The 17,951-nt window shown below is 37.6% G+C and overlaps 2 protein-coding genes across 2 annotated transcripts in view; both read left to right on the plus strand.

The window, feature by feature from the left end:
• LOC117333567 (leupaxin-like) overlaps positions 1–15,145 on the plus strand; it is a 55,246-nt gene extending 40,101 nt beyond the window's left edge. The window contains 7 exon segments of the mRNA XM_033892914.1: positions 2–76; positions 906–1,116; positions 1,351–1,620; positions 2,174–2,347; positions 8,682–8,797; positions 10,987–11,101; positions 11,416–15,145. Coding sequence (XP_033748805.1) covers positions 2–76; positions 906–1,116; positions 1,351–1,620; positions 2,174–2,347; positions 8,682–8,797; positions 10,987–11,101; positions 11,416–11,682 — 1,228 coding nt within the window. The 3' untranslated portion in view covers positions 11,683–15,145.
• On the plus strand, positions 11,717–14,248 carry LOC117332336 (vegetative cell wall protein gp1-like). Its single transcript, XM_033891221.1, has 3 exons — positions 11,717–11,765; positions 11,877–13,051; positions 14,240–14,248. Exons 1-3 carry the CDS (start codon positions 11,717–11,719, stop codon positions 14,246–14,248), a joined length of 1,233 nt encoding a protein of 410 aa, XP_033747112.1.
• Positions 15,146–17,951: the final 2,806 nt, after the last annotated feature.

Consider the following 17,951-nt stretch of genomic DNA (forward strand, 5'->3'; position numbering starts at 1 on the left):
AGAACAGAAACACTGTGGATAATCTTTTGGACCAATTAGAAAGTGCACTGCCAGAGAGGGCCAACAACTATAGAGGGTAGGTATAGAATATGTAACAGCATTGTCATACAGGGTATACAACTACAGGGGGTAGGTATAGAATATATAACAGCATTGTCATAGAGGGTCAACAACTACAAGGGGAAGGTATACAATATGTAACAGCATTGTCATAGAGGGTTTACAACTACAGGGGATAGGTATAGAATATGTAACAGCATTGTCATAGAGGGTCAACAACTACAAGGGGAAGGTATACAATATGTAACAGCATTGTCATAGAGGGTTTACAACTACAGGGGATAGGTATAGAATATGTAACAGCATTTTCATAGAGGGGCTACAACTATAAGGGATAGGTATAGTATATGTAACAGCATTGTTATGTAGGGTTTACAACTACAGGGGGTAGGTATATAATATGTAACAGCATTGTCATAGAGGGTTTACAACTACAGGGGATAGGTATAGAATATGTAACAGCATTTTCATAGAGGGGCTACAACTATAAGGGATAGGTATAGTATATGTAACAGCATTGTTATGTAGGGTTTACAACTACAGGGGGTAGGTATATAATATGTAACAGCATTGTCATAGAGGGTTTACAACTACAGGGGGAAGGTATACAATATGTAACAGCATCATCATAGAGGGTTAACAACTACAGGGGGTAGGTATAGAATATGTAACAGCATTATGATGGGATATGCAACAGCTTTGTCACATATCAAACTTTTTCACATTACATAACAAATCTACATGTATTTGTGAGTACTTAAGCATGGCTATTGGAACATTTACTGCTATTGATGTGATTTGTGACGCAAGATCCTATTAATATGATGATTTGTTGTGGTACACAGCCCTGAGCCTGGTGACAATGACAACTATGAGTATACCCCAGACCAGCAGACAGCCCAAACACACATGATGAATAATGTACAGGCACATCAAGTCAACAATGTACAACGCTACAACCAAAACAATATGGTGGCCTCACACCAACAGTTACCTCCCCCTTCCACAGCCACCAGGGAGCTGGATGACCTCATGGCCACATTGTCCGAATTCAAGGTAGCGGCCCATTCATTGTGTATACAATAATCTATATTGTCATCAGTGCAAAAGAAATGTCAATTACATGTTTTCAACTATTTGTAAAGTTTAAAAGTTGATAACCATCAACTGATTTCTCTTTAATAAACCATGCATGCATATATGTTAATTCTACTTCCTTCCGTCGGTTATCTCTGTATACAAACAACTTCCTCAAACTTTTCACCAATAGTACACATATTGTATTTGTAGGTATCTAATGCACAACAACGACAGCAGCAGATGTCGATGCCCCATGCCCGCTCTCCCTCTCCACACAGCGAGCCTTCCTATGCCAAACCACAAAAGAGTCGGAATGCTTCCCAGGGATCTGCCCCTCCTACTCCCGCCCCCCAGCCTACAGGTTATGGAGGACAACTGGAAAGCATGCTCGGTGACCTTGAGAGTGACATGAACAGACAAGGGGTCAGTACAACCTCCAAGGGCACATGTGGAGCCTGTAACCAACAGGTGGTAGGACAGGTGAGTGAAGGTGCTGGACTCTGGTGAGGTTTGTGTGAGTACATCTTGGAAAGACAATGTAATACATACTAGAAGTAGGTCACTGTGACCTATATCACTGTTTGGCCTTCATAAGGTATAAATGGTATCTGGGAAAACAGGTAAATATGTTGTATAGAAAACGGCTGTTAATATATTAATCAAGATGTTTAAGTTTAAATCCATCTAAACTTTACACGCCATATAGCAATTTTTCCTGGTAGAAAAACTTAAAATTCTCAATACCAGTGTATGAAATTTGATAGTTGGTATGTTTTAATGGCTCATAATTGTATAAGGAGAAGTTAAAAAAAAGGCAGTGGGAGAAATCATTTAGAACTTTAGGACTATAAAGGTAACTTATTGGCAAAACACATCAAGTAAGTTTAATGTAGCGAGGGCATTCAATACAGCCAACGTCGTCAGATGAAGTGGACGCGGGGGTATCTGCTAAGGCTTGCTCTTACTTATGTCTAGTTCATTATAGACCTATGTTTAATGACGAGATGATTTACTGTTTAGCTGTCTGTTACAGGTAATAACAGCCCTAGGAAAGGTGTGGCACATAGAACACTTCATCTGCTCTCACTGTAACCTGCCTCTAGGAACCAAGAACTTCTACGAAAGAGACGGCGGGGCTTATTGTGAGGAGGACTATCATCGCCTGTTTGCCCCCAAATGTGCCTATTGTAATGGCCCCATTGTAGATGTGAGTATGACCCTCCCCTAACATCCACATTCTATATAGATGTTTGACACCCTAACAGCCCTGACACAGATTTATTGTAATGGCCCCATTGTAGATATGAGTATGACCCTCCCCTAACACCCACATTCTATATAGATGTTTGACACCCTAACAGCCCTGACACAGATTTATTGTAATGGCCCCATTGTAGATATGAGTATGACCCTCCCCTAACATCCACATTCTATATAGATGTTTGACACCCTAACAGCCCTGACACAGATTTATTGTAATGGCCCCATTGTAGATATGAGTATGACCCTCCCCTAACATCCACATTCTATATAGATGTTTGACACCCTAACAGCCCTGACACAGATTTATTGTAATGGCCCCATTGTAGATATGAGTATGACCCTCCCCTAACACCCACATTCTATATAGATGTTTGACACCCTAACAGCCCTGACACAGATTTATTGTAATGGCCCCATTGTAGATATGAGTATGACCCTCCCCTAACATCCACATTCTATATAGATGTTTGACACCCTAACAGCCCTGACACAGATTTATTGTAATGGCCCCATTGTAGATATGAGTATGACCCTCCCCTAAGATCCACATTCTATATAGATGTTTGACACCCTAACAGCCCTGACACAGATTTATTGTAATGGCCCCATTGTAGATATGAGTATGACCCTCCCCTAACATCCACATTCTATATAGATGTTTGACACCCTAACAGCCCTGACACAGATTTAGGTAAAGGCACTTTGTATATTTACACCTTGTATACTTGAAGATTTTGGTAAAGCCCCTAGGTATTTTTAAGTAACCCGAGACTTCACAAATTGTGAATTATATTGTCCCCAACCCCATGAGCCTGAGGGGCGGGGCCAAATTTGAAATATTTCGAAATTCAGGTGACCGTCAAGCCCCATTAGCCTCTTGTTACTATATTTATCTGCAAATCAGCCCCTGCCCAGAAATACTAGCTTCATTATTTTTACATAATCTGAACTTTTGTTTGGGGAGGAGTGTTATTTGGGGATAAATGCTGTAACTCCTTGTGTTGAATTACAGACAATCCTCACAGGTTAAAGATGAGTGTACAGGTACAGCTTAGATACATATACAGTGTCTTGTTGACAACCCTGGGTATAATATGAGTATACAGTTACAGCTTAGATACATATACAGTCTGTTGTTGACAACCCTGGGTATAATATGAGTGTACAGTTACAGCTTAGATACATATACAATGTCTTGTTGACAACCCTGGGTATAATATGAGTATACAGTTACAGCTTAGATACATATACAATGTCTTGTTGACAACCCTGGGTATAATATGAGTATATACAGTTACAGCTTAGATACATATACAATGTCTTGTTGACAACCCTGGGTATAATATGAGTATACAGTTACAGCTTAGATACATATACAGTCTCTTGTTGACAACCCTGGGTATAATATGAGTATACAGTTACAGCTTAGATACATATACAATGTCTTGTTGACAACCCTGGGTATAATATGAGTGTACAGTTACAGCTTAGATACATATACAGTCTCTTGTTGACAACCCTGGGTATAATATGAGTATACAGTTACAGCTTAGATACATATACAGTCTCTTGTTGACAACCCTGGGTATAATATGAGTATACAGTTACAGCTTAGATACATATACAATGTCTTGTTGACAACCCTGGGTATAATATGAGTATACAGTTACAGCTTAGATACATATACAATGTCTTGTTGACAACCCTGGGTATAATATGAGTGTACAGTTACAGCTTAGATACATATACAGTCTCTTGTTGACAACCCTGGGTATAATATGAGTATACAGTTACAGCTTAGATACATATACAATGTCTTGTTGACAACCCTGGGTATAATATGAGTGTACAGTTACAGCTTAGATACATATACAGTCTGTTGTTGACAACCCTGGGTATAACATGAGTATACAGTTACAGCTTAGATACATATACAGTCTCTTGTTGACAACCCTGGGTATAATATGAGTGTACAGTTACAGCTTAGATACATATACAGTCTGTTGTTGACAACCCTGGGTATAATATGAGTATACAGTTACAGCTTAGATACATATACAGTCTGTTGTTGACAACCCTGGGTATAATATGAGTGTACAGTTACAGCTTAGATACATATACAGTCTGTTGTTGACAACCCTGGGTATAATATGAGTATACAGTTACAGCTTAGATACATATACAATGTCTTGTTGACAACCCTGGGTATAATATGAGTATACAGTTACAGCTTAGATACATATACAGTCTCTTGTTGACAACCCTGGGTATAATATGAGTGTACAGTTACAGCTTAGATACATATACAGTCTCTTGTTGACAACCCTGGGTATAATATGAGTATACAGTTACAGCTTAGATACATATACAGTCTGTTGTTGACAACCCTGGGTATAATATGAGTATACAGTTACAGCTTAGATACATATACAGTCTGTTGTTGACAACCCTGGGTATAATATGAGTATACAGTTACAGCTTAGATACATATACAGTGTTTTGTTGACAACCCTGGGTATAATATGAGTATACAGTTACAGCTTAGATACATATACAGTCTCTTGTTGACAACCCTGGGTATAATATGAGTATACAGTTACAGCTTAGATACATATACAGTCTGTTGTTGACAACCCTGGGTATAATATGAGTGTACAGTTACAGCTTAGATACATATACAGTCTGTTGTTGACAACCCTGGGTATAATATGAGTGTACAGTTACAGCTTAGATACATATACAGTCTGTTGTTGACAACCCCGAGTATAATATGAGTATACAGTTACAGCTTAGATACATATACAATGTCTTGTTGACAACCCTGGGTATAATATGAGTATACAGTTACAGCTTAGATACATATACAGTCTCTTGTTGACAACCCTGGGTATAATATGAGTGTACAGTTACAGCTTAGATACATATACAGTGTCTTGTTGACAACCCTGGGTATAATATGAGTATACAGTTACAGCTTAGATACATATACAGTCTGTTGTTGACAACCCTGGGTATAATATGAGTATACAGTTACAGCTTAGATACATATACAGTCTCTTGTTGACAACCCTGGGTATAATATGAGTGTACAGTTACAGCTTAGATACATATACAATGTCTTGTTGACAACCCTGGGTATAATATGAGTGTACAGTTACAGCTTAGATACATATACAACGTCTTGTTGACAACCCTGGGTATAATATGAGTATACAGTTACAGCTTAGATACATATACAGTCTCTTGTTGACAACCCTGGGTATAATATGAGTATACAGTTACAGCTTAGATACATATACAGTCTCTTGTTGACAACCCTGGGTATAATATGAGTATACAGTTACAGCTTAGATACATATACAGTCTCTTGTTGACAACCCTGGGTATAATATGAGTATACAGTTACAGCTTAGATACATATACAGTCTGTTGTTGACAACCCTGGGTATAATATGAGTATACAGTTACAGCTTAGATACATATACAATGTCTTGTTGACAACCCTGGGTATAATATGAGTATACAGTTACAGCTTAGATACATATACAGTCTCTTGTTGACAACCCTGGGTATAATATGAGTATACAGTTACAGCTTAGATACATATACAATGTCTTGTTGACAACCCTGGGTATAATATGAGTATACAGTTACAGCTTAGATACATATACAGTCTGTTGTTGACAACCCTGGGTATAATATGAGTATACAGTTACAGCTTAGATACATATACAGTCTGTTGTTGACAACCCTGGGTATAATATGAGTGTACAGTTACAGCTTAGATACATATACAGTCTGTTGTTGACAACCCCGAGTATAATATGAGTATACAGTTACAGCTTAGATACATATACAGTCTCTTGTTGACAACCCTGGGTATAATATGAGTATACAGTTACAGCTTAGATACATATACAATGTCTTGTTGACAACCCTGGGTATAATATGAGTGTACAGTCACAGCTTAGATACATATACAATGTCTTGTTGACAACCCTGGGTATAATATGAGTATACAGTTACAGCTTAGATACATATACAGTCTCTTGTTGACAACCCTGAGTATAATATGAGTATACAGTTACAGCTTAGATACATACACAATGTCTTGTTGACAACCCTGGGTATAATATGAGTGTACAGTCACAGCTTAGATACATATACAATGTCTTGTTGACAACCCTGGGTATAATATGAGTGTACAGTTACAGCTTAGATACATATACAGTCTCTTGTTGACAACCCTGGGTATAATATGAGTATACAGTTACAGCTTAGATACATATACAGTCTGTTGTTGACAACCCTAGGTATAATATGAGTATACAGTTACAGCTTAGATACATATACAGTCTGTTGTTGACAACCCTGGGTATAATATGAGTGTACAGTTACAGCTTAGATACATATACAGTGTCTTGTTGACAATCCTGGGTATAATATGAGTATACAGTTACAGCTTAGATACATATACAGTCTGTTGTTGACAACCCTGGGTATAATATGAGTATACAGTTACAGCTTAGATACATATACAGCCTCTTGTTGACAACCCTGGGTATAATATGAGTATACAGGTACAGCTTAGATACATATACAGTCTCTTGTTGACAACCCTGGGTATAATATGAGTATACAGGTACAGCTTAGATACATATACAATGTCTTGTTGACAACCCTGGGTATAATATGAGTATACAGTTACAGCTTAGATACATATACAGTCTCTTGTTGACAACCCTGGGTATAATATGAGTGTACAGTTACAGCTTAGATACATATACAGTCTCTTGTTGACAACCCTGGGTATAATATGAGTATACAGGTACAGCTTAGATACATATACAGTGTCTTGTTGACAACCCTGGGTATAATATGAGTGTACAGTTACAGCTTAGATACATATACAGTCTGTTGTTGACAACCCTGGGTATAATATGAGTATACAGTTACAGCTTAGATACATATACAATGTCTTGTTGACAACCCTGGGTATAATATGAGTATACAGTTACAGCTTAGATACATATACAATGTCTTGTTGACAACCCTGGGTATAATATGAGTGTACAGTTACAGCTTAGATACATATACAATGTCTTGTTGACAACCCTGGGTATAATATGAGTATACAGTTACAGCTTAGATACATATACAGTCTCTTGTTGACAACCCTGGGTATAATATGAGTATACAGTTACATCTTAGATACATATACAATGTCTTGTTGACAACCCTGGGTATAATATGAGTATACAGGTACAGCTTAGATACATATACAGTGTCTTGTTGACAACCCTGGTTATAATATGAGTATACAGTTACAGCTTAGATACATATACAATGTCTTGTTGACAACCCTGGTTATAATATGAGTATACAGTTACAGCTTAGATACATATACAATGTCTTGTTGACAACCCTGGGTATAATATGAGTATACAGTTACAGCTTAGATACTTATACAATGTCTTGTTGACAACCCTGGGTATAATATGAGTGTACAGTTACAGCTTAGATACATATACAATGTCTTGTTGACAACCCTGGGTATAATATGAGTATACAGTTACAGCTTAGATACATATACAATGTCTTGTTGACAACCCTGGGTATAATATGAGTGTACAGTTACAGCTTAGATACATATACAATGTCTTGTTGACAACCCTGGGTATAATATGAGTATACAGTTACAGCTTAGATACATATACAATGTCTTGTTGACAACCCTGGGTATAATATGAGTGTACAGTTACAGCTTAGATACATATACAGTCTCTTGTTGACAACCCTGGGTATAATATGAGTGTACAGTTACAGCTTAGATACATATACAGTCTCTTGTTGACAACCCTGGGTATAATATGAGTATACAGGTACAGCTTAGATACATATACAGTCTCTTGTTGACAACCCTGAGTATAATATGAGTATACAGGTACAGCTTAGATACATAAACAATGTCTTGTTGACAACCCTGAGTATAATATGAGTATACAGGTACAGCTTAGATACATATACAGTCTGTTGTTGACAACCCTGGGTATAATATGAGTATACAGGTACAGCTTAGATACATAAACAATGTCTTGTTGACAACCCTGGGTATAATATGAGTATACAGGTACAGCTTAGATACATATACAATGTCTTGTTGACAACCCTGGGTATAATATGAGTATACAGTTACAGCTTAGATACATATACAATGTCTTGTTGACAACCCTGGGTTTAGTTGATATTAATACTAAATAAAAATTTGATATTTACAGAAATGTGTGACGGCCATTGGTAAGACCTGGCACCCTGAACACTTTTTCTGTGCCCAGTGTGGACGACCGTTTGGAGAAGAAGGTTTCCATGAAAAGGACAACAATGCTTATTGCAGGTTTGTGTTATTAAATTTTGTAATATCTGAACAGTTGCCTCCATCTTTGTATTTAAGTATTACCAAGGTGTTTAAAATGTAAATTATATTTTGTTTATAGTTAAACCTTGTTATAGATCAAGGTACGAGGATATAGAATGTATGTCATTGTATAAAATATAGTATGTTATGTTACAGACAAGATTACCTGGAGATATATAAATACACTATTCTATGTTACATAGAAGATTACCTAGAGATATATAAATACACTATTCTATGTTACATACGCATGTGGGTTAATGTTGCGTCCCGTTTTGTTGCTCATTAGTGTATTCATGTAAAATATACATTGTTGTACATTGTTGCAACTTGTACATTCCAATGACGTCACATTGTTTACAGATCCCGCGTTGTGTCTGCACTGCCTGACACGAAGGCTTCATTCTGTGTTTTTTAATGTTTTTGTTAGTTTTCTGATAATTCAATTGATCAGGTATGATTAAACAACCCCAATCAATATGAGGTGTGATTGTAATTTTAAGTTTAAACCGCATGTTGCGAAAAATACTTCAACTTTCACTTTGTCAGTGCATTCGTGATCGCAGCTTCGATCGGCTGTCATGGCAACGACGAGGACGGTGGTTTCATCACAGTGACGAATTTACAAACTTGCATGTGTACAGCCGAAAACTTCTAACTATACCTTATGTCTTTGGAAATCATCTGTAAATAATTAATTGAATTAATTACGATCCATTGCATTCGTTTATTAACGTTTGTTCGTTTCTATATGCCGATTTCGATACTTAAAACACTGAAGAGTTCCAATATTGGAGAATGAACATTAACACTTGCTCTATGAATCGTCCTAGAGCACCCGACTATCCTAAATCAATACTTATGAAACAGGTACGAGCGTGAAGGTAATTGTATGAGAGCAACGAAAAGTGCTGTACATTCTTACGAAAATGACAAACATCGTCAAAATTACGTAAAAAGTAGTCAATTAATCGGCATTTCTTCAATTAACACCAGTTTATAACGCCGTTATGTAACCATACTTGAATAAATAGAAGAATGTACAGCACTTTTTCTCGGTTTCTTAGCACGATGAATAAGTGTATCATATTTGTTTGTACAACAAAATACGTTGGTCGGGTGCTCTGGCCATATTTACCGACCAAGTGTTAATGTAGTCCTTCGTGCCGGTCACGTGACCATGCGAGAACACGAGGAACGACGAAAACATCCCGATAAAGACGTTGGACACCTAACATTAAAATCCGATCAAAAAAACAAACAGAACTAACCGGGAAATCATTAAATATTGAATTTATATTAAAACATGATGTTTTTTGTTCTTTTTAATTATAAATGCAACATTAACCCACATGCGTACAAGATTACCTAGAGATATATAAATACACTATTCTATGTTACATACAAGATTACATAGAGATATATAAATACACTATTCTATGTTACATACAAGATTACCTAGAGATATATTAATACACTATTCTATGTTACATACAAGATTACCTAGAGATATATAAATACACTATTCTATGTTACATACAAGATTACCTAGAGATATATAAATACACTATTCTATGTTACATACAAGATTACCTAGAGATATATAAATACACTATTCTATGTTACATACAAGATTACCTAGAGATATTTAAATACACTATTCTATGTTACATACAAGATTACCTAGATATATATAAATACACTATTCTATGTTACAGGGAAGATTACCTAGATATATATAAATACACTATTCTATGTTACATACAAGATTACCTAGAGATATATAAATACACTATTCTATGTTACATACAAGATTACCTAGAGATATATAAATACACTATTCTATGTTACATACAAGATTACCTAGAGATATATAAATACACTTTTCTATGTTACAGACAAGATTACCTAGAGATATATAAATACACTATTCTATGTTACAGACAAGATTACCTAGAGATATATAAATACACTATTCTATGTTACAGACAAGATTACCTAGAGATATATAAATACACTATTCTATGTTACAGACAAGATTACCTAGAGATATATAAATACACTATTCTATGTTACAGACAAGATTACCTAGAGATATATAAATACACTATTCTATGTTACAGACAAGATTACCTAGAGATATATGAATACACTATTCTATGTTACAGACAAGATTACCTGGAAATGTTTGCTCCGCGGTGTGGAGGGTGTGGAAACCCAATCCTTGATAACTACATCTCTGCCCTCAGTCGACACTGGCACCCAGAGTGCTTTGTATGCAGGGTAAGTGATCCTGTTTATAAGGCTGCTGTATTTATAGTCATGTTGGTACCTGGTTGGGTTTTATTCAAGCATAAAATTTTAGATTATTTTTAAGACATTATTTACTTTCATCAATGTTAATTAAAGGTATAATTATAAGATAAAGAGCACTCCGAGACTCCAAAAACTTAAAAGGCAGTCTTTATTATAACATCACTCTGCATAACAGTTTGAAATATATGACTTTTCATAAATTTTCATGGCAAACAAACCGAGTTGGAATTGTAAAGGGAAGTAACTCTTACCAAAATAAAAGATAATCTTGTATTTTGTAGGAATGTCACATGTCATTTGGAGGGCGGAGCTTCTTTGACCACGAGGGTCAGCCCTACTGCGAGACCCACTACCACTTAAAGCGTGGCTCGTTGTGTGCCAGCTGTCAGAAGCCCATCACTGGACGCTGTATTACGGCCATGTTCAAGAAATTTCACCCAGAGCATTTCGTGTGTGCATTTTGTTTAAAACAGCTCAATAAGGGAACATTCAAGGAGCAGAACGACAAGCCATACTGTCATCCATGTTTTGTTAAACTGTTTGGCTGATTTTTTTAATTGAAAGGTGTTAATGATTAATAGAATGTATTTAAAAATTAAATATTTAGAATTTCACTTTGAATTCAAACAGAGTAATAGATTGTTTACTCTTTGGTGATTTGAGAATTATAGTGATATTTAACAGTCTTCCAGCAGCTACTGTTGTTCTTCTGCCCAGAATTATTTCTTCTGCTGGACCCAAGTTAAGTCCACCCCTGACCCTTCACTCCCAGTCAAGTCCACCCCTAGACCCTTCACTCCCAGTCAAGTCCACCCCTGGACCCTTCACTCCCAGTCAAGTCCACCCCTAGACCCTTCACTCCGAGTCAAGTCCACCCCTTACACCCTTCACTCCCAGTCAAGTCTACCCCTTGACCCTTCACTCCCAGTCAAGTCCAACCCTGGACCCTTCAATCCCAGTCAAGTCCACCCCTGGACCCTTCACTCCCAGTCAAGTCCAACCCTGGACCCTTCACTCCCAGTCAAGTCCAACCCTGGACCCTTCACTCCCAGTCAAGTCCAACCCTGGACCCTTCACTCCCAGTCAAGTCCAACCCTGGACCCTTCACTCCCGATCAAGTCCAACCCTGGACCCTTCACTCCCAGTCAAGTCCACCCCTGGACCCTTCACTCCCAGTCAAGTCCACCCCTGGACCCTTCACTCCCAGTCAAGTCCAACCCTGGACCCTTCACTCCCAGTCAAGTCCAACCCTGGACCCTTCACTCCCAGTCAAGTCCACCCCTGGACCCTTCACTCCCAGTCAAGTCCAACCCTGGACCCTTCACTCCCAGTCAAGTCCACCCCTGGACCCTTCACTCCCAGTCAAGTCCAACCCTGGACCCTTCACTCCCAGTCAAGTCCAACCCTGGACCCTTCACTCCCAGTCAAGTCTACCCCTGGACCCTTCACTCCCAGTCAAGTCCAACCCTGGACCCTTCACTCCCGATCATGTCCACCCCTGGACCCTTCACTCCCAGTCAAGTCTACCCCTGGACCCTTCACTCCCAGTCAAGTCCAACCCTGGACCCTTCACTCCCGATCATGTCCACCCCTGGACCCTTCACTCCCAGTCAAGTCTACCCCTGGACCCTTCACTCCCAGTCAAGTCCAACCCTGGACCCTTCACTCCCGATCATGTCCACCCCTGGACCCTTCACTCCCGATAAAGTCCAACCCTGGACCCTTCACTCTAAGTCATGTCCACCTCAGGACCGTTTACTCCCAGTCAAGTCCACCTCGGAAGCCTTTGCTTCGAGTCATATCCAGTCCAGAGCATCTGCTCCAAGTCCTGTTATCGGTAGTGCCTCTGTTCCATGTCAAGTCCTTAGCAGTGTAGGAACAGGAACATCTGAAGTGATGGAAATACTTTCACCGAATGTCTGGACAAGTGGAGAAAGCATGAGTTTTTACAATACTCTCAGTCTTGTGACCATTAACCTCTGTCACAGCTATTTTCTGGAATATTATTATGAAACTTGTGAAATTTCCATTCATATCTTCTATAGGCACTTGTTTATTATTGTGTTATTAATAAATGGAATTGGTAGAGGAGCATCAGTAATGATTTGTTTAACAAAAACTGATGTAGGTACCCAAGTTTGTAACAACATATTGTAGCATACAGGGGTAAATGGGTGTAAGGTGAACAGATTTCAGAACTTGGATTTAATTGAAGAATATTTCACCTGGTTTCGTATTTTCTAGTAAACCATTTCCGGTTTAATTATTTAAATTATTATTTAATACTGTAACATTTAAAGCATTACATTTTTTTTCTTTTCTATACTATAGTTTTGCATGTGGGGGATCAACCTTGTCTCCCCTACCAGTCTACATAGACTGTCCCTATCACTGATTTAGACAGCCTATGTTGATAATGCAGGGGAAACAAGGTTTATCTGATTATTATGTATTTTAATGTGATAATTTATTTCTGTATGTGGAATTGATTACTTTTTGTAACTGTTATGATTTCGTGATAATGCTGATTATCTCACTCATTGTCCCTTTGTGGAGTCAACTTTACATCCTGTAATATCCCGATAAAAGAAATGAATTTGGCAACTTCTTCAGGATCAACAGATATAGTGTCACATTTGAAACTAGTGAGCTGTTTTCCTGAAGTAAAAACTTTCAAATCTATAGCAGTATACACCAGTACTCGATGTCTATTGACTGTTGTATCGTAGACTTTTCATTATGATGGAGAAGAGATCATGTTTGTATGGTGTACTTGATTTGTTGGTTTCTTATTACAATTGAACACAAAGTCTGTTATATTTTGTTTATACACAAACCACAATGTTTATATTTGACATTGTGTTATTCTCGTCTTGTTTGATTTGTGCCTTGTTTGTGACAGTGACAAAGGATTCCATGTCAACATGTAAAGTCTGTTTACTGCTGACACCAAAACAAGAGGAGTCAAATGATTGTACTCTCATAAAAACAAAATATATACTGATGAACTTTTTATCAGAAATTGAAAATTCCTTTCAAAATCAATGTCCATATTCAATGTCCATATCAATGTTTTATATGATATCACTGATGGACTTTCTACAGTTGAATTAAACTATCTTATCCTGGTGTAAAACTTTTAATGTTTCCTTTTGTGTTGCCATGGTAACCTTTGTCCCATGTGTCACCTGATAACATTTGTTTTCTTATTTTCGTTCTTGACGAATATAAAGATGCAAATGAAGAGTTATATAAATCATGTTCTTCAATATTTACTGGATGGTCTTTCTTGTGCAGAAATTTTATTTTCATAAAAAAAATGTTTATAGATTTGATTTACAAGGGAAAATGTTGATGGTATGGGGTGGGAAACAGAATGTCCATAAGCCTATTATAAGCAGGAAAGATGGCACCATTTAAAGATGGGGGGAAATGATACACCCCAGGAAGATTGAAAAATAAATGGGATATGCTTTTGTTGTGGGACTGGTGCCCCATATCACAGAATTTCTACTACAAATATACACAATGCTTACTGTATATGCCTGGATTTATATGGTATCATGATATTTAAACTTCTATGTGAAATGTATTTTTGTTACAATGTATTTAATAATACAATAAGAAAAATATTGTAAAAAAACTTTCCAAAGACTAAAGTATATATCCTGGATGGAATTGTACTGTATGTACTGCTGTTGTATATATATATTGTATATCACTAGACACATGTAAACCTTCGCTCTTTCTGTATACTCATCATGTGAGCCTTTCAGCAGAGCTCTTTCTGTACTCATCATGTGAGCCTTTCAGCAGAGCTCTTTCTGTATACTCATCATGTGAGCCTTTCAGCAGAGCTCTTTCTGTATACTCATCATGTGAGCCTTTCAGCAGAGCTCTTTCTGTATACTCATCATGTGAGCCTTTCAGCAGAGCTCTTTCTGTATACTCATCATGTGAGCCTTTCGGCAGAGCTGTTGCAATATGCTTGAAATATATCACAAAATTTTATAATACAGAGTTTGTTGTTTGTCAGGTTCCTCACACGGGCTTATTTGCTCAGCTGCTTCACACTCTAAACGAAAAATACTGGATACACAACGTAAACTACCATCAGTATGTGGAGATTAGATGGATGGAATTCAGATGTTCACCAATATGATTTATATAATACAATAGTAGCTGAATCTTAAAGAAAATATTTTTGATTCATGGAAATATCAAGCCTAATTGATTGGTGAATTATACAGTAGACACAATATTGGCTGATCAAAGTAGAACTTTCATATCATCAAAGTATTGAACGTACTGAAGGAATTGGATGAGAAGAAGTAATATGAGGTCAAAGGTCATATGTCAAACTTTTATCAAAATGTTATTTGCTCATCTAACAATATATAGAGGATATCGAATGGTTTCCCATTTGATATAACATATATTTCATGAGTATGACATTAATATCGATATTTTCACGAGTACAAGTGTAAACCTGTAGCTAAGTAACACATCTTACAGGAGTCGTGTAGGTAGTAAACCTGTTACTAAGTAACGCATCTTACAGGAGTCGTATTGGCGGTAAACCTGTAACTAAGTAACACATTTTACAGGAGTCGTGAAGGTAGTAAACCTGTAGCTAGGTAACACATCTTACAGGAGTCGTGTAGGTAGTAAACCTGAAGCTAAGTAACACATCTTACAGGAGTCGTGTAGGTAGTAAACCTGTTACTAAGTAACACATCTTACAGGAGTCGTGTAGGTAGTAAACCTGTAGCTAGGTAACACATCTTACAGGGGTGGTGTAGGTAGTAAACCTGTAACTAAGTAACACATCTTACAGGAGTCGTGTAGGTAGTAAACCTGTAACTAAGTAACATATCTTACAGGAGTCGTGTAGGTAGTAAACCTGTAACTAAGTAACATATCTTACAGGAGTCGTGTCCGTAGTAAACCTGTTACTAAGTAACACATCTTACAGGAGTCGTGTAGGTAGTAAACCTGTAACTAAGTAACATATCTTACAGGAGTCGTGTCCGTAGTAAACCTGTTACTAAGTAACACATCTTACAGGAGTCGTGTAGGTAGTAAACCTGTAACTAAGTAACACATCTTACAGGAGTCGTGTAGGTAGTAAACCTGTAACTAAGTAACACATCTTACAGGAGTCGTGTAGGTAGTAAACCTGTTACTAAGTAACACATCTTACAGGGGTCGTGTAGGTAGTAAATCTGTAACTAAGTAACACATCTTACAGGAGACGTGTAGGTAGTAAACCTGTAACTAAGTAACACATCTTACAGGAGTCGTGTAGGTAGTAAACCTGTTACTAAGTAACACATCTTACAGGAGTCGTGTAGGCGGTAACCCTGTAGCTAAGTAACACATCTTACAGGAGTCGTGTAGGCGATAAACCTGTTACTAAGTAACACATCTTACAGGAGTCGTGTAGGTAGTAAACCTGTAGCTAAGTAACACATCTTACAGGAGTCGTGTAGGTAGTAAACCTGTAGCTAGGTAACAGCTTACAGTAGTCGTGTAGGCTGTAAACCTGTAGCTAAGTAACGCATCTTACAGGAGTCGTGTAGGTAGTAAACCTGTAGCTAAGTAACGCATCTTACAGGAGTCGTTTAGGCGGTAAACCTGTAACTAAGTAACACATCTTACAGGAGTCGTGTAGGCAGTAAACCTGTAACTAAGTAACACATCTTACAGGAGTCGTGTAGGTAGTAAACCTGTAACTAAGTAACACATCTTACAGGAGTCGTGTAGGTAGTAAACCTGTAACTAAGTAACACATCTTACAGGAGTCGTGTAGGTAGTAAACCTGTAACTAAGTAACACATCTTACAGGAGTCGTGTAGGTAGTAAACCTGTAACTAAGTAACACATCTTACAGGAGTCGTGTAGGTAGTAAACCTGTAACTAAGTAACACATCTTACAGGAGTCGTGTAGGTAGTAAATTGCTAACTAACTCGCACGTCTTACAGGAGGCAGAGTTATATAGGCGGTAAACCATTAACTAACTCGCACATCCTACAGGAGGCAGAGTCGTGTAGGTGGTTACCAGCTACATCGGGAAGAGTCATTGATGTCAATAACAGACAGGTTGTTTATGCTTTGTTGATAAATACAGGTGGCTACATACGGACAATAATCTGGCATGACGAACATCTAAATGGTTGATACAGAACGATGTTCTTATACTTTCCATTACATGGTCACCTGGAAACTTGTAAATGTTGGTATGAAGAAGTACACGTAGGACTATATCAATGCTTTCAGTCAATCTAATTGAACTACAAAACACGATTGAACAAAATGGACCAATCCCCTCTGCCTAGAATTTGGAGAACCTGCTTTGAGATCCTGGTCACGGCACCATAGTAATTTGAGAGGGAAATTGTAATAGAGCATGTCAGGGATTCGAAAACAGAACCTGCAAACTGTCGAAACGAACGTTGTAGATAACTTCAAGTACCCTATCAACCGATCCAGTCACGTCATGAAATGTTGCATTAAAAGTTGTTAATGAATTCCATATGCAATATTGCTAATGCCAGCAACTGCAAAAGTATAGAGAGTCGAGACAGATCTAGAAAGCTCCATTTCTATGATGTATAGTGTTCATCAGCCGTACTTTTGGTCATCTTTCAATAGTCCACGACAAGAAAACTTCGATGTTTATGTTCATGTTTTAATAAGGACAGTTACCCAGTCGATCACGCTACACTTATAAGATAAGAAAAGTCAACCGTGTAGCTGATGATGACCATGATTGTGGTATTTTTGCTACAATGTGTAGGATGAAATATCTGACCA

The sequence above is a fragment of the Pecten maximus genome, chromosome 8 (genome assembly GCF_902652985.1).
Source record: "Pecten maximus chromosome 8, xPecMax1.1, whole genome shotgun sequence".
NCBI lineage: Eukaryota > Metazoa > Mollusca > Bivalvia > Pectinida > Pectinidae > Pecten > Pecten maximus.